Source organism: Ceratotherium simum, chromosome 30 (assembly GCF_057802395.1).
Source record: "Ceratotherium simum simum isolate JZ-2026a chromosome 30, ASM5780239v1, whole genome shotgun sequence".
Lineage (NCBI taxonomy): Eukaryota > Metazoa > Chordata > Mammalia > Perissodactyla > Rhinocerotidae > Ceratotherium > Ceratotherium simum.
The window spans coordinates 1,031,457-1,056,193 of NC_141929.1; the positions used below are offsets into that span (position 1 = coordinate 1,031,457).

The 24,737-nt window shown below is 51.6% G+C and overlaps 2 protein-coding genes and 1 long non-coding RNA gene across 6 annotated transcripts; 2 read left to right on the top strand and 1 right to left on the bottom strand.

Moving 5' to 3' along the window:
• Positions 1-19: 19 nt before the first annotated feature.
• Positions 20-13,947, top strand: LOC147913073 (uncharacterized). 4 transcript variants are annotated; one of them, XR_015549097.1, is made up of 4 exons: positions 20-131; positions 1,110-1,203; positions 4,385-5,980; positions 10,057-11,080. It is a non-coding gene; the product is annotated as an uncharacterized LOC147913073 (long non-coding RNA). The 4 variants fall into 4 exon arrangements; XR_015549095.1 differs by lacking the exons at positions 4,385-5,980; positions 10,057-11,080 and adding an exon at positions 12,002-13,947; XR_015549096.1 differs by lacking the exon at positions 4,385-5,980.
• SPATA33 (spermatogenesis associated 33) lies at positions 2,836-3,203 on the bottom strand. The gene is given in 1 exon segment (XM_087419621.1): positions 2,836-3,203. A coding segment is annotated over 1 exon segment (306 nt). The 3' UTR covers positions 2,836-2,897.
• Positions 13,948-14,340: 393 nt separating the features above from the next.
• On the top strand, positions 14,341-24,670 carry CHMP1A (charged multivesicular body protein 1A). The gene is made up of 7 exons (XM_004437016.3): positions 14,341-14,465; positions 16,610-16,629; positions 19,902-19,979; positions 20,937-21,083; positions 21,513-21,641; positions 22,025-22,212; positions 22,740-24,670. The coding sequence occupies exons 1-7, from the start codon at positions 14,459-14,461 to the stop codon at positions 22,759-22,761; spliced, it is 591 nt and encodes a 196-aa protein (XP_004437073.1). The 5' UTR covers positions 14,341-14,458; the 3' UTR covers positions 22,762-24,670.
• Positions 24,671-24,737: the final 67 nt, after the last annotated feature.

Here is a 24,737-nt window from a genome sequence, read left to right on the forward strand (position 1 = left end):
GCAGATGGGGTCCCTCGACGCATGCGCGCAGTGTACTTCCGGGGCGTCCGCTCCTTAGCAACAGTTACCAAGGTAACTTAGCGGCGACCGAGCGCCTCAGCCCCCAGGATCCCTCCGCTCCGGCCACCGAGGTTTGGACCTTATTTTAGTTTTAAGCACTGGCATCTGCGCCAGCTGGGGTGTTGGGTCACGGCAGCCGGAGGAGAAAGCAGAAGTCCGAGGGGCTGGGGGCGGGGTTCTTGGCGGGGCTGAGAGGGCCACGGCGTGTGGGGGTGCTGAAGGGGTCTGCGGCGCTGCTGGGCGCTCCTCCTTCGGGGAGGCGAGGCCGGGGTTAAAGGTCTCCCTGGAGCCGTGGAGGGAGGGGTTTGCATGGGGTGTTGGGATGGAGAGCCCAAAGGAAATGCCAGGGCTCGGGGACAGGCGAGGGACTTGCGGTGGGACCACAGGGTCACCGGCTACGTGCTCAGCCCTGCACACTCTGCCTTGTGGATCTCACGTCTGTGGGAGATCAAGATTTGGCTACCCTGAAATCTATCTCTTTACCTTGATTGTTTTCTCTGATGGACATTTGACCTCCCCCACTACCTGCCTAAAGAAGTTGACATAGTAACTCCTTCCTGGAACAGATCTTCGATCTGATGGCTGTAATATAATGTAAAATAGATGTTACAATAGGAAAGGCACCAACAAGCCCATCTTATTGGAAGTTCTGTCTCTCTGGCCACATTCTCTGGATGGCCCTGAGAGGAGTTGCCAGACAAACATTTACATTTATAAGGGAAATCTCCATTTGTAAAGGTATCTCCCTCTCTGTATTTGGGAAGAGGGGGGATGACCTCATTTCTAGAAACTTATCAATGTGGAAAGTGAGGCCTTAAATCTGCATAATAACCTTACTCTTCTTTACTGTGCTTTAGTGGCAATCTCCTGTAACTGACTCCCCCCACCCCCAACATCCTCCTTTGTCATTGGCTGAACATGGTATTTAAGACGAGAATTTCTGCTATTGTGTTGAGAAACGCAGTGTCCCTGCTTTCTCCCATGTATACATGTTATTAAACTTGGTATTATTTTCTCCTGCTAACTTGTCTTATTAATTATTTGGCCAGCCAGAAGAACCTTAAGGGAAAGGGCAGAGGGGGATTCTCCCTCTTCCCCTACACGACCCAGCTGGAGGCAGGCACACGAGGTCAGACACAGAAGGTGAGAGTCATGCGCGCTAAGGGGGAAAATGAGGCAGGGCTGTGAAGGGGATGTGTCGGAGGGGTGCAGCTTTAAATAGGGTGCCAGGAAAGGCCTCCCATGAAGGGGACTGTAATGTAAATTCTAAAATAACATTAAGTTAAGGACATTTGATAATTATGAAATTTATCATAATTTAACGAGTTGAATTATTATTTTTTTATTTATAATTTTATTTATTTATTTACTTTTCCCCCAAAGCCCCAGTAGATAGTTGTATGTCATAGTTGCACATGCTTCTAGTTGCTGTATGTGGGACGCGGCCTCAGCATGGCCGGAGAAGTGGTGCGTCGGTGCACGCCCGGGATCCGAACCCTGGCCGCCAGCAGCGGAGCGCGTGCACTTAACCGCTAAGCCACGGGGCCAGCCCTTGAATTATTTGTTTTAATTTAAATAATTATCATATTCAGTTCATCCTAGTCCTTTTTTAATTCATTCATAAGCTAAAGTCATAAGCCAATAATGAGATTAGAATTAGTGCCATGGTAAGTATAATTTTTAGATTTTTTGTTTGAGATGCTCAGGGCAGGGGTAGGAGGAGAGCAATTTCTAGGTCAAATAATAGAAATGTAATGGCTACTAGAAATTTTATGGAAAAGGATAGGCGTGCTGACCTTATGGGGTCAGATCCACATTTGTATGGGCTTGATTTTTCTGTATAAATATTTAGTTGTGGCAGTCAGAATGCATTAATAAATGTATTGAATAAATACAAGTAATGATGCTAATAATGTGTTAGTAAACATCAATATGAAGTTTATTATTCTTTCTCAAGTTATACCAAAACTGATTGGAAATCAACTGCACTATTTAATACTAACAGAATATGATGCTCATCAATAGATAGAGACCACGTGTAAAGCCTGCTGAGCATTCTAGGAACTCAGGAGCTAACACATACTGTCACCAGACTAGACACGTGAGACCTGACAGGGCAGGGCGTCCTCTCCAGCCACCTTGGAGGAGAGTCGAGCTTGACCTGAGGGCTGCTGGTGATGGTGGAACAGTTGGGGTGGGGGTCCCGCGAATGTCCCCTCACCACTGGGAGCCCTCATCCACAGCCAGAAGGATGGGAAGGTGTCAGCTCAGCTCTTCTTCCAGGGCGGCTCTGACAAGGCCACTTCCAAAGTTCTAAGCGCCATGGCCGCTGCTACTCCACGTTCTTCTTCTGGATCTTTCAATACCTTGGATCAGGTTACAGTCAAGCTAGGAGCTCTTGGGCCCTCCAAGGCGACTGTGCACTTCCCTGATCTGGGACATGACACCTAAGGTTTGGTCTTCAGAGTCTGCCCTTTTCTCCAAGTGAGGGGGACACCTCCTTCACTATAACCACCGTGTACTTACACACGCTCCTTCAGAAGTGGATGGGAAGGATTTTAACTGCCCACAAGAGGCCGATCGAGAGATGCCACCTGCCATCTGTTCATCACTGTGCACAGCAAGCCAGTTCCAACAGAGGTATACTAGTTTATCCATTTATTGCCACAGAGTCCACCCTCTGAGCCAGAGTCACTCTTGCCCCTGCCAAGCTGCCAGCAGCTCTGGGGAAGGTGAGACCAAGGACCAAGGTTGTCACTGGGGGGACCTCATGTACTGAAGGGGCAGCTGCAGCTTCCCACAGAGCAGGGTGGCCCCTCTGCCATCATCGCTGAGACTCAGCACAGTAGCTCACGACAGCGACTTGGGGTGCTTGTTTCTTCTGTGGTCTGTGGACCATAGGCGTCTACTGTACTGGGGCTCCTGTGTCAGTGGTAGGGGCCCCAGTCAGCCTGCTCCTCCATGGTTCTCTGCTCTTTGCTTCCGATGGAACAGTAGCTGATCAGAGTCTCTCTTGAGGCTCGGGTGATGATGATCTGTGGAATGGCAACTTGCTTCTTGCTCGACTTTTCATTTACATCAGGTTTCTCTAGACGGAAGAAAACATCCCAGTATTTAATAACTCTGTGGAAAAGCTCTTCCATAAAGCAGACAATGTCTGCATTAGGGCCAGAACCTCAGGAAAAGAAACAGGCAAGGTGGAAAGCAGTCACATCCGTACATGAGCATCCCAAAGCTTAAACCGACTGACAACTCCGCCATGAGAGTGGTGAATTCTAGATGTCCTCTTTCAAGGAAGAAAACAGAAGAGACACTTCCACCATCCACCATGGAGAGACTGAGCTGCCAGCTCAGGTGACAGACACTGGAAGGAGAGGAACGCCGGAGAGAAGACAAAAAGGCAGGGTCTGACTCAGACGTGAAGGTTCACATGCACAATTGCCAGAGGACTCTAAATCTGGTAAAAGCTCTCTGTATAGAACTTTATGAATCAGAATCCCCAGAAATGGACATTTCTGAGGTTGGCCACAACATTTTCTTAAACTTGTTAACGTTACAAGGAATGCACAGGACTTGTGAAACGCTGAGTTTGTCAAATATTACAAAATACAAAAGCAGAAGCTCCTGCACGGCCTCATCTCCCAGCCTGCTCCCCCGGGGCTTACAAGTTTTGAAGACCATCCTTTCAAGTCTCGCTCTCTCTCTCTGCACACATAGGTGTATGGAAATAGAGTGAGAATACTCATGTCGTCATATACTTGTTAGAAAACCTCGAGTACACCAGTCCTATTGCTTAGCAGCATGCTTTGTTCCCCACTTCATACCTCATGAACTTGGCTACCCGGAGGGATGAAAAGTTGCCAGTTCTGTGCCAGACATTGTTCTGAGCTAGAATAATGACAGTAACAACCCACGACAGCTTCTGAAGTCAGTCTTCGTATGACCTGCGTGCGTTTTACAAATGAAAGAACTGAGGCACGGAGGAGTTACATCACCTACCCAAGGCTGGGGGCAGAGGGAGATGCTGGCGTTCAGAGCCCCCTCGACCTTCCACGCTGCATCCACAGCCTCAATTGTTTGAACCACTACTGAATGACCTATGGCCTGCACTGGGCTCTGAGAGTATCCTTTTTATTTTTGGCATTAAGCCAAAAACTGCAATTTATCGTATTTTGCATTTAAGATAAATTGGAAAGTTCATTTTTTTCACATTGATTTATATAAGCCTTTTTATACTAAGACTGCTTAAAAGGTTATGAATGTTTAATTTAAAAATAATACATGTTGATTAGAAATTGCATATGGAATGATTTTCTTTTTCCAGACATTTCACATGTGCATGCACACACACTGTTGGACGCACTTAGGATCACACTGTGGAAGGTTGAGTCTCAAAGCTGACCACATGGCTTGGCTGAGCCCCATCTCCGCGCACACAGGTGTGGCCCCTCCTCTTCCACAGCAGCCGGTGTGGCACTGGCCACGAACCCATCGATTACATAACCAGCTGCCTTTGATGAACATAATTTAGGTTATTTCCCGTTTTTATCTTTTTCAAACTATGCTGCAATGAACATTCTTGCATTTATGTATTGACACACTTGTGAGGGTTTATCTATTGGGTAAGTTACTAGAAGGAAAATTTTGGTAAACATTGTCAAATTGTTTTCCATAAAGATTGTATCAACTTATATTTCCATTAAGAGCCTATAAGCAGGATATTTCTCCACACCCTCCCCTGGTTCTTGTCAATTTTCTAAATCTTTTCCCATGCTATAGTGAAAATGGAAGAGGTGACTTCCACCCCCGCCCTGGTCACCATCAACTTCTCTGACAGGGAGGCTGAGCATCTCTTCCCTCGTTCACGTGCCAGTGGTATTTATTCCTGTGAATGCATGTCATATTCTTTCCTCATTTTCTTTTTTTCTCTTTTTTGTTTTGAGGAAGACTGGCCCTGGGCTGACATCCGTGCCCATCTTCCTCTACTTTATATGGGACGCTGCCACAGCATGGCTTAACATGCGGTGCGTCGGTGCATGCCCGGGATCCGAACCAGCGAACCCCGGGCTGCCGCAGCAGAGTGCAAGAACTTAACCACCTCACCACTTGGCCGGCCCCAAAGAACTAGCACTCATTTTCTACTTTGACCTTTTTGTGTGTGTGCGTGAGAGCTTTCTGTATATTTAAGAAATTTACCCTTAGTGATGTATGTCACAAACAGTCCCCTGGCTTTTTAGCTTCTCTCTGTTGCTTTTTGCAGCAGATTCATCAGTCTTTTGTTTGTTTGTTTGTTTTTGTGAGGAAGATCAGCCCTGAGCTAACATCCATGCTAATCCTCCTCTTTTTGCTGAGGAAGGCCAGCCCTGAGCTAACATCTATTGCCAATCCTCCTCCTTTTTTTCCCCCCAAAGCCCCAGTAGATAGTTGTATGTCATAGTTGCACATCCTTCTAGTTGCTGTATGTGGGACGTGGCCTCAGCATAGCTGGAGAAGCGGTGCGTCGGTGCGTGCCCCGGATCCGAACCTGGGCTGCCAGCAGCGGAGCACACACACTTAACCGCTAAGCCACGGGGCCGGCCCTCGTCAGTCTTCTCCTTATGGCTTTTAGAGTTTGTCAGACTGAAAAAGGGCATTCCCTACCCCAAATTTATAAAAATATTTACCCATTTTCATTCTGTTATCTTTTGTGTTTAGCTTTTTGATTCATATGGAATTTTTTGAGTAAGGATTGAGGTAAAAATATTAAGCCTTTTGTTTTCTCAATTGTCTAGTCAACTGTCCCGGCGCCACTTCATGGATGCTCCTTCTTTCCCCCGGTCTTTAACAGGGTACCTTGACCATGCATTCCCACGTGACGTGAGACTCTCCGTGTGACACTCATGTCAGAGGACTCGGCCTCCTCACGCCTCTGCTCTTCCAGGTGTTTCCTGCTAGTCTTACTGTGTTATTCTCCTAGGTGAACTTTAGAATAATTTGGTCCTGTTCCCAAAAAGACCTGTGGTGTTTTAATTGGGGTCACATTTATTTTAAAGGCTAAGGGAGAATGAACATCTTTACATTATTGAGGCATTCTAGTCCAAAACAAGACTTCTTTTATCAGTTTTAAAGCTTCTCCATTTAGAAAGATGAATCTTGGGGCCAGCCCCCTGGCTTAGCAGTTAAGTGTGCGCCCTCCGCTGCTGGCGGCCCGGGTTCGGATCCCGGGTGCGCACCGACGCACCGCTTCTCTGGCCATGCTGAGGCCGCGTCCCACATACAGCAACTAGAAGGATGTGCAACTATGACATACAACTATCTACCGAGGCTTTGGGGGAAAACTAAAAAGGAGGGGAGGAGGATTGGTAATAGACGTTAGCTCAGAGCCAGCCTTCCTCAGCAAAAAGAGGAGGATTAGCATAGATGTTAGCTCAGGGCTGATCTTCCTCACAAAAAAAAAAAAAAAAAACATGAATCTTTTTAGGGTTCTTGATACATACTACCTGTACTAGTGTTCAATTACTGCCTAACAAATGACCACACCCGTAGCGGCTAACTTAAAACAGCACATACATTTATCATCTGTTTCCATGGGTCAGGAATCCAGGCCAAAACCCAGCTGTCAGCCAGGCTGTGTCCCCCTCTGGACCTGGGGACCTCTTCCACACTCATTCCAGTTGTAGGTAGCATTCCTTTGTGGGTCAGGGACGGGAGTCCCCCTTTTCTTACTGGCTGTTGGTGGGGGCGGGGGTTGCTTGCAGCTTCTCTCACAAACATGGTAGTGTATTTCTTTTTAAAAACATTTCTGAAATGTAACTGGCATGGTAGCTTACTTGTTCACAGCCACCTCTCTGACACTTTTACCTTTTTTTAAAGGATTCTTTGATTAGGTCAGGCTCACCCAGGGTGGTCCCCATTTTGATTAAGTCAAAAGCAGAGGATTTTTCTTTTTTTTCTTTGTGAGGAAGACTAGCCTTGAGCTAACATCCGATGCCAATCCTCCTCTTTTTTTGCTGAGGGAGATTGGACCTAGGCTAAAATCCATGCCCATCTTCCTCTACTTTATATGGGACGCCACCGCAGCATGGCTTGACAAGCGGTGCATCGGTGCGCACCTGGGATCCGAACCCGAGAACCCTAGGCCGCCGAAGTGGAGCACTCGCACTTAACCGCTGCACCACTGGGTTGGCCTCAAAACCAGAGGATTAATAGCCTGATCACAGGTGGGACATCCATCCTATTCATGGTTCCACCCCACATTCAAGGTGCAAATCTTTTTTTTTTTTTTGAGTTTACCATTTACATTTGTTTATAGAGGGCTTGGGGAGATACTGTGCATTTTAATGTAGTCAAAACCTTCAATATTTCTTTGTAATGTCTTTGTTTTTACGCTTAGAAAGATGTTCCCCATTGAGGAATCAGATTAAAATTTACATCTTATTTTTTGTAGTCACTTTTTTTTTTTTTGATCTTTTTTTTTTTTTTAAGATTTTATTTATTTATTTTTCCCCAAAGCCCCAGTACATAGTTGTCTGTCATAGCTGCACATCCTTCTAGTTGCTGTATGTGGGACGCGGCCTCAGCATGGCTGGAGGAGTGGTGCCTCGGTGCGCACCCGGGATCCGAACCCGGGCCGCCGGCAGCGGAGCGCACGCACTTAACCACCAAGCCACGGGGCCGGCCCTGTAGTCACTTTTTGTTTTGTGTTTTTGTGAGGAGATCAGCCCTGTGCTAACATCTGATGCCAATCGTCCTCTTTTTTTGCTGAGGAAGACTGGCCCTGGGCTAACATCCATGCCCATCTTCCTCCACTTTATATGGGACACCGCCACAGCATGGCCTGCCAAGCAGTGCATCGGTGCGCGCCTGGGATCCAAACCTGCGAACCCTGGGCCGCCACAGTGGAGCGCGCGCACTTAACCACTTGTGCCACAGTAGTCACTTTTTATATTCACTGTTATCCATCTGGAATTTATCTGAGCACACAGAAGGTTACATTCCAACTTACATTTTCCCTTAAAATGTTAAGTAATTTTCCTAGCATGATTTATTATATAATCCTTCCTTTTCCACTTACTCTTGGTGCCAGTTTTATCATGCACTAAATAAATACACACTCACATAGAGTAGGGGCTTATTCTTGTCCATATTTTCTATTTCACTCATCGGCTATTCTTCTACTGGAACTACATTATTTTAATTATAATTTTTGATACATTTTTAAACTTATTTTGAAATTATAAATTCACAGAAAGTTGCAAAAGTAGTGCCAAGTAGTCCCATGTATCCTTCACCCAGTTCCCCCCAATGGTAACATCTTACATAACTACAGTAAAATACCAACACCAAGACATTGACTTTGGTACAATGTGTGTTCTGTGCCATTTTATCACATGTAACCACCACCGCCATCAAGATCCAGAACTGTTCCATCCCCACAAAGATCTCTGTGCCACACCTTTATAGTCACGCCCTTCCCCTCACACCCACCCTCCGCACCCTAAGCCCTGGCAACCACTGGTCTCTTCTCCATCTCTATAGTTTTGTCATTTGGAGAACATCATATAAATGGAATGATACAATGTGTGACCTTTTGAAATTGGCTCTTTTCACTCAACATATTTTTTAATAGCTGTTAAATGTTCCTTAAGTTTCTCTTCTTTTTCAAAAATTTCTTGTGATTATGCATACTCTACCTTCAAACAAAAAACTTACAGAAATATTCACACACATGAAAATAGAATAGTATGAGTACCCATATATGCATCACCTAATTTCTTTCTTTCTTTTTTTTTTGTGAGGAGATCAGCCCTGTGCTAACATCTGCCAATCCTCCTCTTTTTTTGCCGAGGAAGACTGGCCCTGGGCTAACATCTGTGCCCATCTTCCTCCACTTTATATGGGATGCTGCCACAGCATGGCTTGCCAAGCAGTGCATTGGTGCAGCCCTGGGATCTGAACCGGCGAACTCCGGGCTGCCGCAGCGGAGCGCGTGCGCCCAACCACTTGCGCCACCGGGCCGGCCCCGCATCACCTAATTTCAATCAACATTTTGTCACCTTGTTTTATCTTTCTTACTTTTTTTTTTTCCTATTTTCAAGCAAATCCCAGACATATAATTTACGCAACAATAATGCAGTCTTTATCAGATAAGGATTTTTTTTAGCATAACCACAATAGCATTGTCACATCTAAGAAAATTATCATTGATTCTTAATATCATCTCATACCCAATTTGATTATCTCCGGAATGACTTAGCTCAGGTCCAACACTGCATTTGGTTCATGGGTCTCTCAAGTCTCCTATAACAGTTCTCTCTGCTATGGACTCAATATTTGTGTCCCTCCAAATTCATATGTTGAAGGCCTACTCCCCAATGTGATGGTATTTGGAGATCTGGCCTTTGAGAAGTAATTAGGTTTAGAAGAGGTCATGAAGGTGGAGCCTTCGTGATGGGATTAGTGCTCTCTTAAGAGGAGGAAGAGACTAGAGCTCTTGTTCTCTGGCCATGTGAGGACACAGCAACTAGACACCTCTCTGCAGGTCAGTAAGGGGTCCTCACAGAAACCGACTCAGTGGCACCCAGATCAGGGGACTCCCCAGCCTTCAGAATTATGAAAATGTCTGTTGTTTAAGCCACCTAGTCTATGGTATTTTGTTATAGCTGCCCAAGCAGACTAAGAGGCGCTCCTTTTTTTCATGTCATTTATTTGTAGAAAAATCAGGGTCATCTTTTCAGTAGAATTTCCAGCATTTTGGAATTGGCTGATTGCAAATTTGTGGTATGTTAATCTCTATAATGTGTGTATGTTTGTGGATTTTGTATTGCAAAATTTTAAGCATATACAGAAGTAGTGAGAATAGTACAATATATCCCATCACACAGCTGCCACAGTTATAAACTCATGGTCAAACTTTCTCTCTGCCCCAGCGCTTACCCTCTGTTCTAGTTACTCATGCTAGGTAACAACTTAATCCAAACCTCAGCAGCTTAAAACTACCATTTTTCTGTCTCACAGTTTCATGGTTCAGGAATTCAGGACAGGTTCGACTGGACAGTTATCATTTGTGGATTCCCAGGTGGCTGCAGTCAGATGTTCTCTGGACCTGCAGTCATCTGAAGGCTCAACTGCACTGGACGTGCAAGGTGGCCACTCACAGGGCTGGGAAATGATGCTGGCGGCTACATGATGTGTGGTGGCTCAGCTGGGAAGACTCAAAGGCTGGGGGCTGGAGTCACCTAAAGGCTTGTTCACTCACAAGTCTGGCGCCTGGGCTGGAAGGGCTCAGAGACCAGGACTGCTGACTGCAGCACCCAACAGCATGGCAGCTCAGGGCTCCAAGCACCAGCTAGCATTCCAGCGAGCAAGGCAAGACTGGAGCACCTTCCATGGGCTAGCCTCCGAAGTCACTCCTGCCACCTTCTGTTGGTTACAAGAGAACTTCAAGGCTGCAGAGATTTAAGGAGAGGGAACATACACCACCCCCCAGGTGGGAGGAGCATCAAGGTCACACCATTGAAGATGCAGGATGGGAGAAGTGTGGCATCTTTGGAAAACACCATCATCCACATGTACACGCTGACATTTTGTAGCAAATCTCAGACACCATCTCCATTCATCACATCCATTTGTACTTAAATATTTTGGGTGCAGCTCTAAGAGACAAGGACTCGTGTATATTCCATGTTTTTTCAGGCATAATTCACAAAAGATAAAATGCACAGTTCTTAAGTGTTCAGCTGGATGAGTTTTCACAACTATACGCACCTATGTAATCACCCAAACAAGATACAGAACTCTCCATCACCCCACAAAGTTCCCACAAGCCCCTTTCCAGTCAGCTAGCCTCTCCCAACCCCAGCCCAGCAATCACTTTCTGATTTCTATCCCATAGTAGTAAAACATACTTTTAATAATTTTATAATACACTGAACTTTTGACTTGTTGGAACTTTCCATTTCTCTAAGGCTTTTATGGTAAAAAGAAACTTTGACTTCCAAAAGTTCTAACTTGGGCCGGCCCCGTGGCTTAGCGGTTAAGTGCGTGCGCTCCGCTGTTGGCAGCCCGCGTTGGGATCCCGGGCGCGCACCAACGCACCGCTTCTCCGGCCATGCTGAGGCCGCGTCCCACATACAGCAACTAGAAGGATGTGCAACTATGACGTACAACTATCTACTGGGGCTTTGGGGGAAAAGTAACTAAATAAATAAAATTACAAAAGTTCTAACTTTTCCAAATCTAATAGGGAAATCCCTCAGCTTTAAAACAGGATGTGAAGGAGAAGATGCTCTTGCCCTAGTTTAGATGTCCCTCCTGGCAGACCATATGTCTGTCTGCACTTCTGATTCCTGGATGCTGCTCCCTGGAAGGCCACTGAGACCAGCTGCTCACCTCCTTCCACGGAGTCTTTCCAGGGTTTCCTCCATCTCCCTGTTGCATTTAACAATGGACTAGTGCTCCTTTCTTTTTTAACAGCTTTATTGCAGTATAATTTACATACCATAAAATCTGCCTGTTTAAAGCATATAATTCAGTGATTTTTAGTAAACTTTCAGAGTTGGGCAACCATCGATCCAGTTTTAAGTACCTTTCCATCACCCTCAAAAGACCCCTTGTGCCCACTTGCAGCCTATACCCATTCCTACCGTTATCCAGGCTTCCCTTTCTATAAATTTGCCATTTTCAGACATTTCATACAAATGGAATAATATATGTGGTCTTTACATCCGGCTTCTTTCACTCAGTATCATGCTCTGGAGAATCCTTCACAGTGCAGCAGGCATCAGTGCCTTGTTCCTTGTTGTTGCTGAGATGTTCTATTTTAGGGAGAAACCACACGCTTCACTTTCTTTCTGGAGACCCCATCCTCACTCTTGTTCTCTGACCTTTTCCCCTCATATCCATCTGCTCTCACTCCCCGGAAATGAGGGTGTGACAGACACTGTTGGTGCCTTTCCAACAGGCAGTTTCCTGCCCACACCTCCTGCTGGCAGAGGTCCAGCCCCGGAATTTGCACAGTTGAGTTCATCCTGGAGATGCCGGGCAGGTGAGGCTCACTGGGGGAAGGTTCTTTGCTGTTATGAAGCTCAGTAGGTGCAGTCCTATCTGCATGTGACACCTAGAGCCATCCAGCTCTCTGGGGACCGTGGATACTGACGGTGGCGAAGTGTAGACACACACAGTCCTTGATGTCACTGCCATGCTGCTGAGCAAACCTGAGTGTCCTACCTCTGACCCTTCCTTCATTTGGGAGACATTGGACATGTGGCAGTAAAGCCAAGTCTGGTTGGCTTTTTTGTGACTGGCAGCCAGAAGCCTCCTGACAGACTGGTAGCCTTCTCCAAACCTCCTCCCTGGGACTCTGCCCCTTCCTATGGTCTTCCACCCTCAAGTGAGTGTTCCTAAATCAGGATGTGAAGTCCAGACCTTGCTCCAATGCCCAACGCCCTCATTTCAAACTGCTTCCTGCACTTGATGATCCCATAGGTGCCTCAGTCTGACCCTGCCCGGGCCTAGCTCCTCTCCCTGCCAGGCCAGCATTCCTCCTGTCCTCCTTCCTTGTCTGACCCACCAACCATTCACTCTCATGGTCCCTGAAACCCATCCACTTGGCTCCCCCCACTTCCCCCCACATCTCAGACAGCAGATTCTGCTGGTTCTACCTCCTGGATCCTATTGGAATTCCTACTGCCACTGCCTCATTAGTTGCTACTCAGTGACAGCAGTGGGCCTATGACGTCTCCTCGCTGCCCCAATGGCCTCTATTCTGGAGACAGACTTTTCTAAGGTACAAACCCCAACACACCTTATTTTAATTATTTAACAGTTCCATCTCCACAACCCGCATGATAAAACTAAGAAAACACTTCATATTCTGGTTACTTCTGTGGCCTCATCCCCTCACCCACACGCAAAGGTCTGGCCTCATTGGGCTGTCACGATTTCACCCTTGTCCCACCAATGTGCTATTCCCTCCCAGACCCCTGCGCCCAGACAGAGAGCTCCCACATCCCTTCTTACACATGACAACACTCCAGATTGGAGCAGACTCCCAAGGTTCTCTTCCAGTCTGTGGGATGTTGAAGGAACGACAGTGGTGCCAAGAGGCACCCAGCGCTCTGGGATAACCGCGGGTATGCTTTGTGTCTGGACACTGCTGAGCCCCTCTGGACTGTTATGCATCTGTTCCTTGGAACTGACCTAAACCTTTATTGAACTTATATTTCCCACCTAGAATTCTGGATACTCATCTATCTAAAGGTCCTAAAACCCCGTCCCTCATTAGGGCGTGCCCCTGCTACTAGCCTAGCATCACCCAGGCTCCTGTTTACCCCATTGGCAAACTCCTTGAAGGTGCACACCTCTGTTCTGCCCCCTCCTGGGTGTGTCCTACCTTCGACTTCAGAAGAACAAGAACACTGCAACTTGGCTACCCCTTCCTTCTTTATTTATTTATTTATTTACTTATTTATTTATTTTTTCCCCCCAAAGCCCCAGTAGATAGTTGTATGTCATAGCTGCACATCCTTCTAGTTGCTGTATGTGGAACTCGGCCTCAGGATGGACGGAGAAGTGGTGCCTCGGTGCGCGCCCAGGATCCGAACCCAGGCCACGAGCATCGGAGCACGAGCACTTAACCACCAAGCCACGGGGCCGGTCATGCCCCTTCCTTCTGATGGAAGCTCTCTGCGGGCGTGGTGTCTGGAAGCTTCTGAGACTCTTGGGGAGGCCTGTCCGTGGACCCTCCCTTAGCCTTTGGGACTGAATAGGTGCACCCCTTCTTTTGCTCCTCACCTGAAATGTACGGATAATTAATCAGACCTGTAATTTACTGAATATAGGGCAGTGGCTCCCATCCTCCTTGGGTTGCCTGCTTTGGTACAGCATGAAATAAAACAGCTGGAAAGACTTGGGTCACTCCGTCTCCCTAAACACGGATATCTCTGTGGAGGGAAAGATTCCAGAGGCACGGTCATCAGGGAGGACCCAGGCGTAGGCCCCTCGGGTCCGGACCGGCCTCCCCGGGCGCACTCCCAGCCCGGCGCCAGCAGCGGCCGCCTGGCCTCGCCCCAGGCAGGGCCGCGCCAGAGACACGGCGGACGGCGGCCCTTTACTTTTCCTGTGTTTGTGTTTGCTTTTGGCGAGTCCCACAGGCGAGCCCTCCGCGCCACAGTGCCAACGCACCGCGCACCCCGGCCGGCACGCAGCCGACTGACTCACAAACCGCTGCCGGCTCCCCTGGTCTCCACGGCAACGCCGCGCCCGCGGGTTCCGCCGTCCTCTCGCGAGAGGGGCCGGCGCCGGAAGTGGGAGGGGGAAACCCGGAAGTTCTCGCCCAGCAGAGCTGGTAGGTGCGGTTGACGCCGCCGGGAGATCACGACCCTCTGCCTTTCTGTGGGTCGCCGCTGCCAGACTGGCGATGGACGGTGAGAGCCGCTGTCTTCCGGGCCGCGCGGGGTGGGGCCGCTTCTCCCACGGGCGGGGCTCCGGCGGGCGCCGCAGGCCTCGACCCCAGACTCCGATCCCCGACCTTCGACCTCGGACCCCGAATCCCTGTCCGATCCCCGATCCTCGAGCCGGACCGCCCCCGTCCCCAGACCCTCTTCCCCACAACCCAACCTCCCCCCGCCCCCCGCCCCTCAGCTCCAGTACCGGCAAGAGACGCTGGCCTTTGGGGCCCTAGGATGTCAGATCAGAGGGCACCCGAAAAGGAGACAGTCGCACCGCTGCCAGAACACCACTAAGGGGACTAGGAAGAGCTCAGGCAGCAAGCACTCACTGTGTGCCAGGCACGGTCTGAGGTGGAGCTTTATGCCCCATTCTGCAGAGGGGGAGACAGAGCGGGAGAGGGAGCCCTTGCCCACGGCCCCAGGCGGGCTGGCTCCCTGGTCCTGGCCTCCGCGGCCTGCAGCACCCCCTCAGGGCCCCCTCTGCCCGTTCTGTGCTCAGGGATCCCAAAGAACAGGAAGAATCAGTGATCGAGTGAAGGTACCCTCACTTGCTAGGATGTTTAAGGGCTGATGTGATGGAGAGGTTATGAAAATCATGTTGTGAAATGTAGAAAGCTGCACAACCGTGTCATTGTCATGAAGGAAATTCTCTACGAATTGCCTCAGAGAGATGAGTAGCATCACTTACTCTCTCCCCACACACACAATTGTTGGGTTCTTGCTCCACTTTGCTGGGCTTTCGAGGGCATTTTCTTCTGCCCATATCACTTTTCTCCAGGGTTAGGTTTAGCCTTAACAAACTCTGCTCTTCAGATTCTATTCCTACTGCTCAAATCTAGATGAGAAAGCTGTGGCAGGGGCAGAGGGTGATTTAGGTCACGAAATAAGTTCAAAGGCTGGGCCATACCCAGGCCAGTCTTGAGTCAGCACCCTGCCTGCCACCTGTGTCAGGTTAGCTCTGTTTCCCAGAGTCACGGGCAGGTGCCTGCATTGATAAATGGTGGAGGCGGGGAGCTTTTCTGAAGAGTGGGCTGGGCTCTCAGCCCAGAGCCTTGATTTGCATTTATCAACACCCCGCACCCCCATTCTGGTTACAGGATTTGTTTCTCATTCTGGGCTAGGGTGGTAAACCCTTTCAGGAATCATTCTCTAAATTTAGGAATTGAATGAATTGAGATAGTTTTAAGATGAGCGCAAATCTACCTGGCTCTTGCATTTTGGTGAGTGAGCAGCAAGCTCGGCCATCAGAGGAGTTAGCCCATGGTACACTCACGTCTCTTTGGTTCCTCAGGTGTGGATAGGGAGGCCCCTGAGCCTGGTTCGATGGCTCAGAAATGGCAGCTGGTGGAGAGGGTCGTTTCTGTCTGTGGGCCAGCCCTTTGACGGCATAAGAGTCATCGCTCTGCTGTTTTTATCCATTTATTTTGGGGAGAAAGAGTATGTGAAAAATAGCCTGTCCAGTACTGAGCCTCGATAAATTGGGAAAGAATCCCAATGGTCCTTTGTAAAGTTGCATTAATTACAAACCAGCATCTCAAGTTTTCCCCGTGGGCCACGCACTGCATCCATGACCTCATTTGCCCGCACACTAATCCTTGAGGTCAGCTGGTGCCATCCTGGTGTTACCTATAAGGAATCGGAGGTTCGGGAACTCTGCATTTGTCTGAGCCCTGTGGCTAAGGAGGGAGCAGAGCTGGCATGCTGGTCCAGTGTGGAGTGGGCCTCCCTGAAGGCCCAGTCAGTGCCATCCATGCTTGCACTGTGTTCCAGCTCTTCATGTCTAGGGGGGGTCTTAGTGACCCCATCTGCTTATTAAAAGTGCTGCTTGTCACATGCCTTAAAATCCTCAAACCGGGCCTGGCCCAGTGGCGCAGTGGTTAAGTGCGCATGCTCCGCTTTGGCGGCCCGAGGTTCGCAGGTTCGGATCCCGGGCGCACACAGATGCACCGCTTGTCAAGCCATGCTGTGGCGGCGTCCCATATAAAGTAGAGGAAGATGGGCATGGATGTTAGCCCAGGGCTAATCGTCCTCAGCAAAAAGAGAAGGATTGGTATTGGGTGTTAGCTCAGGGCTGATCTTCCTCACACAAAAAATCCTCAAACCATCTCTTTTCTTTGCAGATACCCTGTTCCAGTTGAAGGTATGTACTGCGTGACCAGTCACCCCAACCCTGTCCTGCTGGTTAGTGAATGGGGACACAAGGTGTAAGTCACACTCAGAGGGACAAATTATAAATTGCGTGATCTCTGCATAGTGCTCAACCTGACTGACGATGAAAGGGGGTTGTTGAGTTGGCTTGATGGCGTGTTAACTCTTTCCTTATCTTGGGCTGAGTGGAAGCAGGTGGCTTGGGCTCATCCATGCCAGAGTAAGGGTGTTATCTTTAAGAAACACATCCCCGTGGCATAGTGGTTAAGTTCAGCCTGCTCTGCTTCAGTGGCCCAGGTTTGGTTCCCAGGCACGGACCTGCACCACTCGTTGGCAGCCATGCTATGGTGGCGACCACATATAAAATAGAGGAAGATTGGCACAGATGTTACCTCAGGGCAAATCTTCAGCAAAAACAAAAGAGGAAGCTTGGCAACGGATGTTAGCTCAAGGCAAATCTTCCTCAGCAAAAAAAAAAAGTAAGAAACACAGTTTGGGTATTAGGTGCACCCCTCGATGCTCTACCAGGCATTTAAACCTGTGGCCTCAGATCCTCTGAAAGCACACTGCAGGAGAGCGTTCTGGGCAGCTGAGCCTTCTTCCTATCTGGAGTGGTGCGTGCACTTCCTGGTTAATCCAGGGCAAGCTTCTGCCACATTTCCCTTAAATGCTCTCATCCGTGGTTAGTTCTGAAAGTCTGAGCAGGAGTGTTGTGTGCAGGCCACCGACTGTAGCTTGTCACACTGGCTTTACCACGGAGAGGAGAGCAGGGAACACTGAGGCCTCGGGCACTTCATTCAGCAGACTCATGTGGAAGGGACTGTTGGGTGCTCAGGGTCAGAAAATCTAGATTTTCTCTTCAGGAACGTAGGAGTGTGAGGTAGGCAGACAAGGAACCTTTTCTCTATGACAAAGTCCCATGTGCGTGGGGGAAACCCAGGGCTGTGGAGGGGCTGAGGGGCGGTGGGTCCTCCAGGTGGTGGGTGTTGCAGGTTGAGGGGACGCCGCTAGTGGGGCCAGAGTTAGGAAACCGTATGGGCCTCTAGGAGGTTGCTCCTTCCCTTGGGTCATCGGAGCATTCTGCCCTGGCAGCTGCCTGGTCAAGAGATGCCTCTTTTGGGGGCTGTTGCGGTCCACTCTGACCAGAGCTGGGGTAGGGCCCTCCAGGAGGGAGGAACTGTGAACAGTGCTGTCAAGGCAGGAGGCTAAGTGTGTGAGGAGGTGCCAGCAGTCCCTGCTGCTGCTGGCAGGCGGGTCCCAGGGCATCTGGCCAAGGAGTGGACGTCGTTTAGAGGCAGTGGGAGCTGCTGGAGGGTTCTATGTGAAGGGGGAACGTGGCCAGATGTGCGCTTTAGGCCGTTTGGGGGCTGTCTGTGGAGGGAGGGACAAGACTAGGGGCAGGTAGCCCTGTGAGAGTCCAGGCAGGCAGGGCATGAGGCAAGGGTGGCCATGGCAGGGGTGAGGACAGAGCAGGTCACTGAGCCTCTGAGGAGAAAGGGGCAGGGCAGGGTATGGATGAGTAGGGAGGAAGCCTGGGTTTTAGCCCCTAGGTGGACGGAGTGCCCCGCTGAAGCACCCTCGTTCTGTAGAGCAGCCAGGAGATGGGACTGGGGACCCGGACAGAGCCAGGCTCAGAAGCAGCCCACACCCTGCAGCGAGGGACGTCGTAGATGCGCACTGCCCGACACCAGCCACATCCAGTACTTGGAATGTGGCTAATGTGACTGAGGAACTGAAGTTTTACTTTTACTTAATTTGGGGTAATTTTTTTTTTTTTTTTTCCCCTAAAACCCCAGGCGATAGTTGTATGTCATAGTTGCACATTCTTCGAGTTGCTGTGTGTGGGACGCGGCCTCAGCATGGCCGGAGAAGCAGTGCGTCTGTGCGCGCCCGGGATCGGAACCCGGGCCGCCTGCATCGGAGCGCACGCACTTAACCGCTAAGCCACAGGGCCGGCCCTGGGGTAATTTAGATTTAAATAGCCACATGTGGTGAGTGGCTGCTGTATTGGACGGCGCAGACTTAGAGAGGTTGAAGGGAAAAAGGATGGTCAGAGTGGCAGGGGTAGCAGAGGTTGACCTGAAAGCACCTGAGGAGTGTGTGTGGGGATGAGGAGCTGGTGGTGACCTTTGAGAGAGCGCCCTTGTCCTGGGCACCCAGTTGTCACAGAGGTTTGACCATTGGACTAGGTGAGACCTTCGCCTGAGGCCCGGACATAAGGGCGGTTGCCTGCTTGTTGTCCGCACGTTTTAAGGCTGAGGGGCAGAAGGCAGGGGAGAAGGATGAGGTTAGGGTAGCAGGTTTGTGTGATGCTCCTGGTGCCTTGGTCGCTTCTCCTTTGCCCCCAGGTGCTGATCAGTGGAGCGGAGAAGCTGGCGCGTTATGATTCAGAGTTGGTGGAAGGAGGGCTGCCAGGGGGCTGAGGCCCCTAGGAGCTTTGGGCAAGGGGCCGGGGCAGGGGCTGTGAGGAAGGAAGGTGGGGTATGGGGACAGAGCTGCAAAGATGGGACAGTGGTGGTGGGAAGAGAAGTCTCTCCAAAGAGGGCCACTCTCGGTACGGTGATGTCTGCCCTCGTGACAGATTTACAGACTGAGGTGCATTTCAAGTCGGGCGGCCTCACCTGGGTGACCTGGTCTACGATCTTGCTGGGACAGAAGTGACCACTGGGAAGATGCCCACGAGAGGGCCAGGCAGCCCACCCTCAACCCACTCCACCCAAGGTGGGGGGCCTGGGCGAAGGCCTGCATGCAGCCAGCCCATCATCCTGGTTCTGGACTGGGGTTGCCAGAGGCTCCACAGAGACGAGACATGGTTTCCTTTGGTGTTGGGAGTTGGCGTCAGGAAGCTGCGTGTGCTGCCCGGCAGCTCCTCATGAGCACAGTGCTCTGTGAAGATAACACTTTGAGGGGTATTTCCATCCAGAATTCTGTATTATTCCAGGTAGCTTGAAACAGATTCTGTCGAGTTTTTTCCGTAAGTTCAAAATCCATCAGTGAACAGAAGTAGTAATTGTGGGAGTTGCCTTTTTAACCTTCTGCTTTGGGGGAGGGTTTGATTAGGATGTTCTGGGAGAGGACAGATGTTTCAGAAAACCCTTCACAACCCCTTCTGCAACAGAACCCCAAGACCCTGCTGAGTCCCCTCCTGGCTCCTCTGCGCCCCGGGGCCAGGGGCTCATGGGGGTTCGGGGAGCAGGGAGCGGAGGGCCAAGGTTGGGCTCTGTGTGTCTGACTGGCATCCTGTTTCATCCTGTTTCTGCTCAGTTCACGGCGAAGCAGCTGGAGAAGCTGGCTAAGAAGGCGGAGAAAGATGCCAAGGCGGAGCAGGCCAAAGTGAAAAAGGTGGGACTGCCGCTGGGTTCTTCCTCTCTACCCCGCCTTCTGTCGTTTTGGTTTCGTTGGGGTGTCTTCTTGTGTGAGGTGCCCACCATGGCTCACTCATTGCCTTCCACACGAGACCTGCAGTGCGCGCATCAAGGGTGTCCAGAGCAAAAAGATCATGCGCTGCCTTTGTTCTTTTCCTTTGAACGTCCATGCCTTTTATTCATTTCCGACGTTCTGAACTTGCTTTTTGCACAAATTTTGTGGGAAGTGGGCTTCCAGCTGTGCCTGCTGTGACCCCATCACTTCAGCTGTCTCTCACCTCCTCCGTGTGTTGGAGAGCAGGGCTGGAGGGTCCCTGCGTATCCCCCGGTCCCCTGCCACACAGGCCTCTCCAGGGACGGGCAGCAGGAAAGGCAAAAGGGGCCTGGCTGCTCTCGGTGGGGACTTGCTTACAATTGTGTTAGTGGGGGTGTTGGATTGTGGTGAGCCCTCGCCCACCTTGGAGCTCGCAGGGCAGAAGGGGTGCTGACAGCCAACCCTGGTCTGAGTCCTCTTGTCCACCCGCCATGTGGGTCCTTTGGAATCAGCGTTGCCTGCTCTGGTTTTTGCGAGCTCCTGTGAGTGATGGTGTGGGCGGCTCGACAAGGAGCTGCAGAGGGCTGAGTGCGTCGTGGGAGTAGAGAGGCTGGGAAGGGTGGCTGTGTTTCCTTTCTACCCCTCTGCAGGCTGTTCTGGTGGCCCTGCCCCTGGACACCTTCGCTCCTGAGCAGGCTGGGGCCTGGGCGTCTGTGTGTTCACAAAGCTCACAGACGTTTCTGATGAGAACGCCTGCAGAGGGTCTTGAAAGCGAGGCAGCCCCCACGCTGCAGACAACGCCCCAGGAATGGCCAGGACCAGGCCCCGGAGCAGGGCAGGCAGAGTTTGTACAGACAAACAACCACATTCTCCCAGCCGGCATCTCCCCTTGGATTTCAGGCCCTTCAGCAGAAGAACGTTGAGTGCGCCCGTGTCTACGCCGAGAATGCCATCCGCAAGAAGAACGAGGGCGTGAGCTGGCTCCGCATGGCGTCCCGTGTGGACGCAGTGGCCTCCAAGGTGCAGACGGCTGTGACCATGAAGGGGGTGAGTGTTTGGGCCATGTGTGCCGGCTTCCGCTGGCAGAGTCGGGGGCTGGCTGGCGGGGCAGGGAATCACGCCCGACCCTTTGGTTCCATGGTGGGGGTCCCTCCACACAGTAGGGACGGCGCCGAAGGAGAAGGCAACTCCAAAGGTCCATGGTGTCCTTGGACTTTTCTGAAGTGCCCGTAGGCTGGGTCTCATGTCCGTCCTTTTGTTGACAGCATTTCCTGGGGACCTGCCCGGAGAGGGCCCGTGTGTCCCCAGAGGCCCCGCCTGCCTTGCGTGCAGCTCGGCTTGGCCAGGCTTGGGTCTTGCTGGCCCTGGGGCTGGGTGCCCGGGCAGTGGAGGGCCCAGCTCTCCTCAGGGAGCTCTCAGAGGCCCGTCCCTGGTGGGTGGCGTTCCTTCCTTTAGTCCTGTTGCCTCCGGTGCCAGGTGACCAAGAACATGGCGCAGGTGACCAAGGCCCTGGACAGGGCGCTGAGCAGCATGGACTTGCAGAAGGTCTCTGCGGTGATGGACAGGTTCGAGCAGCAGGTGCAAAACCTGGATGTGCACACGTCGGTAGGTGGGCCCGTAGTCTGGGCGTGTGTTCCCTCCGCAGCGTCATCACGTGTCCTCTGTGCTGGGCCCCTGACTCCTTGTGGGGAGTCCGGACCCACACGCAGAGGTCAGCAGATGAGAAGGGACCGGGGGCTGGGGTGTGGGCGCCTCACCAGGTGTGGTGGCTCTATGCAGGCTACTTTGCACGATGCCCAAAGGATGAGAGAGCTGGAGAAAGGGCTCAGGAGAGAGTGGAGTGTGAAGAAGGCTGGTGTGGGCCGAGGGAGTGAACAGGAAGTGTAGTTGAGACGGGGTGACCAGAGCAGGGGCCAGTGGAGCCCTTGTGAGGCTGTGGTGGGGGTTCCCCGGGCCTGGGCCCAACTGCCCAGAACATGACCCCCCAGGTGATGGAGGACTCCATGAGCTCGGCCACCACACTGACCACGCCGCAGGAGCAGGTGGACAGCCTCATCATGCAGATTGCGGAGGAGAACGGTCTGGAGGTCCTGGACCAGCTCAACCAGCTGCCTGAGGGTGCCTCCGCCGTGGGCGAGAGCTCTGTGCGCAGCCAGGAGGACCAGCTGTCTCGGAGGTGGGCTCGCTGCCCAGAAACATTGGGTGACAAACCCCGTGCTCTGATGCTGTGGTTGTGAGGGTGGTAGGCGCATTCTGGGCTCGAGGTGGCTCCAGGGGCCCGCGGGGAGGGCGGCTTCATCTCCAAGTTCTTCAGTCTAAGTAAATGCCCTTAGTGCCTCCAGGCTCAGGAGCAGCTGCCTTCCTGCCATCTGACTGCCTCTCCCCTGCCCCTTGTTCAGTTTCTGCATTATGCATCAGCGTGGTGTTTACACGCCTGTCCACAGCTTGCTTTAGAAAGGGAAGTCTACTCTTCCTAACGTAATAGAAAAGAGAATGGAAGAGTACCTGCCGGTGCTAGAGCCTTCACGTGTTATCTAAGGCCCACCTTGAAAAACCAAAATTGAGAGGAAAGCACCTTGGCCTGATGGGTGGGTGAGGGGCCCTATTTGGCTCCCAGGGTTGGTGTCTTGACGTGAGCGCACAGGGTTCAAAGACAGCCCTGCCCCTTGCCTCCCTCACTGGAGTTCTCTTGTTGATTTGCAGGTTGGCCGCCTTGAGGAATTAGCCGCGCCCACGCGGGCCGCAGTGCTGGGCCTCAGTGCTGGGCCGCAGTGCGCTGCCTCCCCGGCCTTGATGTGCCGGGAAGGAAGGCTCCTCCCTCCACACTGCGTCTTGCTTTTCTGCTGACCCTGCAGCAGCAGCTGTCAGCCCTCCCTGCTCCCAGCCCCCCACCTGCCTGGCCTGGGAATTGTTCCTCTTTTCTTAGGGTGGGTGGTGGATCTGTGTCCTGGTGAGTTTGCACAAACTTCTGGCTCCTGTGGGTAATTTCTGTGACTCTGGGCCGACCAGCTGGAGGATCTGCAGGCTTCCCTCTGTCCCCCACCCTCGAGGAGTTGACGGGGCCTGGCCAGTGGACACCCTGTGTATTGTGGGGCCTTCACACTCCGAGTGACGGCAGACATGCTGCTGGTGGTCAGCCAGTGGGGGTCAGGGCCCCCTGCTGCCAGGCAGTGGGCAAGGAGCTCTCCACCCCTTGGACAGACACGGCTCCAGCTGGTGCCCCAAGGAGGTGCTGGGAGCCTGTGTGTACTGAGGGATGTCCTCGAGGGCCACCCAGCCAGCACTCCCTCCTATGGGATGTTCCAGGGGTGCGGTCTCGGCCATTCCAGCCTGGAGCTGTGCTCCTGCCAAGTGGCTGAGCCCCACTCAGGCTGCCAGGCTCCAAGTCCAGGCATGCTCACCCTGGGGATCTGCATCCTCACTCCACTGCCACCTCTGGAGGGCCTCAGGCCCTGTGGGGTGTGCTGCGTGTCTCCTCCAGCAACCCTGAGTATGCTGAGGCTCCTCTCAGCCATGGAGCAGGGTGGCCTAATGCTCCTCAACGGCACAGTGGCATGCTCTCTCTGTCGCTGTCTCCTGTCACTGTAAATAACGAGGTGCCTCCCCACGACCAGCCTCTCTTCCTGCCTTGTTGGCTCACACCGTTTGACCTTAGAAGCCGCAGCCACCTTGGGTGGGGCCAGCAGCGGCAGTGCTTTGAGGAAACCCGGCTGCTGCTGTGGAGTGCCGGCAGCAGACGCTTCCAGACACCCTGCTGGGACAGCCTGGGACGGGCGCGATTTCTGTTGTTTCCAATTCCTGAAGTTTTCGTCATTTTCTTGAAGCTTCCAGGGTTTTTTGTTTTTGCCAAAATAGAAGGAGCAGGCAGCAGATGTGAACGTTGGGTCCGAGCCCCCTCCTTGGCGTAAGCTGGTGGGAACTGCATGCTTGGTACTGACTGGGGCCTGGCTCGGTGCACAGCTGACCACCCCACCCAGCACTCACAGAGGCCTCCGACCGTCCAGCCTGTCCTTTCACTGATGGCTCTTGTGAGCAGGAATGTTGGAGACCTTTGCCTTGACTTGCTCTGACTGATTTTTCCTGGACTTACTGCAAGCAATGAGTTGTGTTGGGGGCAGCCATGGTGGGCCCTGAGCTATGGGGTGAGACCAGAGAGTATAGGGTCAGGGCGCTGTCGGGCTTTACTTCCATGATGCTGACCTCGCCTTACTCCCTGGCCGTGGTCCTTCGGGGTGCACACATGCTGGAGGTTCAGAGAAGGTCCTGAGTGTCCTGGTCCCCAGGGGGTTCAGAGTTCCACAGATGTGCCGGGTGGGGGGCGGAGGCCACAGCTCCTTAAAGATTAGTGGGCATGTTTGCCGTTTGTCCTAAAATGCTGTTGTAAGCAAACAAGTTGATCCCTGAGAACTTGCTCCAGCTTTGTGTTAGTGTCTTGGGTGGGCAGGGAGCCGTAGGTGAGACCCTCAGGGTGGCTCATGGGAGGCTGAGGAGGGGCACCTGGGGGAGGGGAGGTGGGTGGTAGGAGGAATGCAGACTCTCAAGCCCTGCCCACACAGATGGAATCAGAATCTACAATTTTAAATTCTGTTTGTTTTTACCTTGAAATAATTTTAAACTCAAAAGTTGCAAACGAAGGACATGGTTTCTATATACTTCTGTATACCAGCTTCCCTCACATCAGCTTACTAGTTAACCACATAT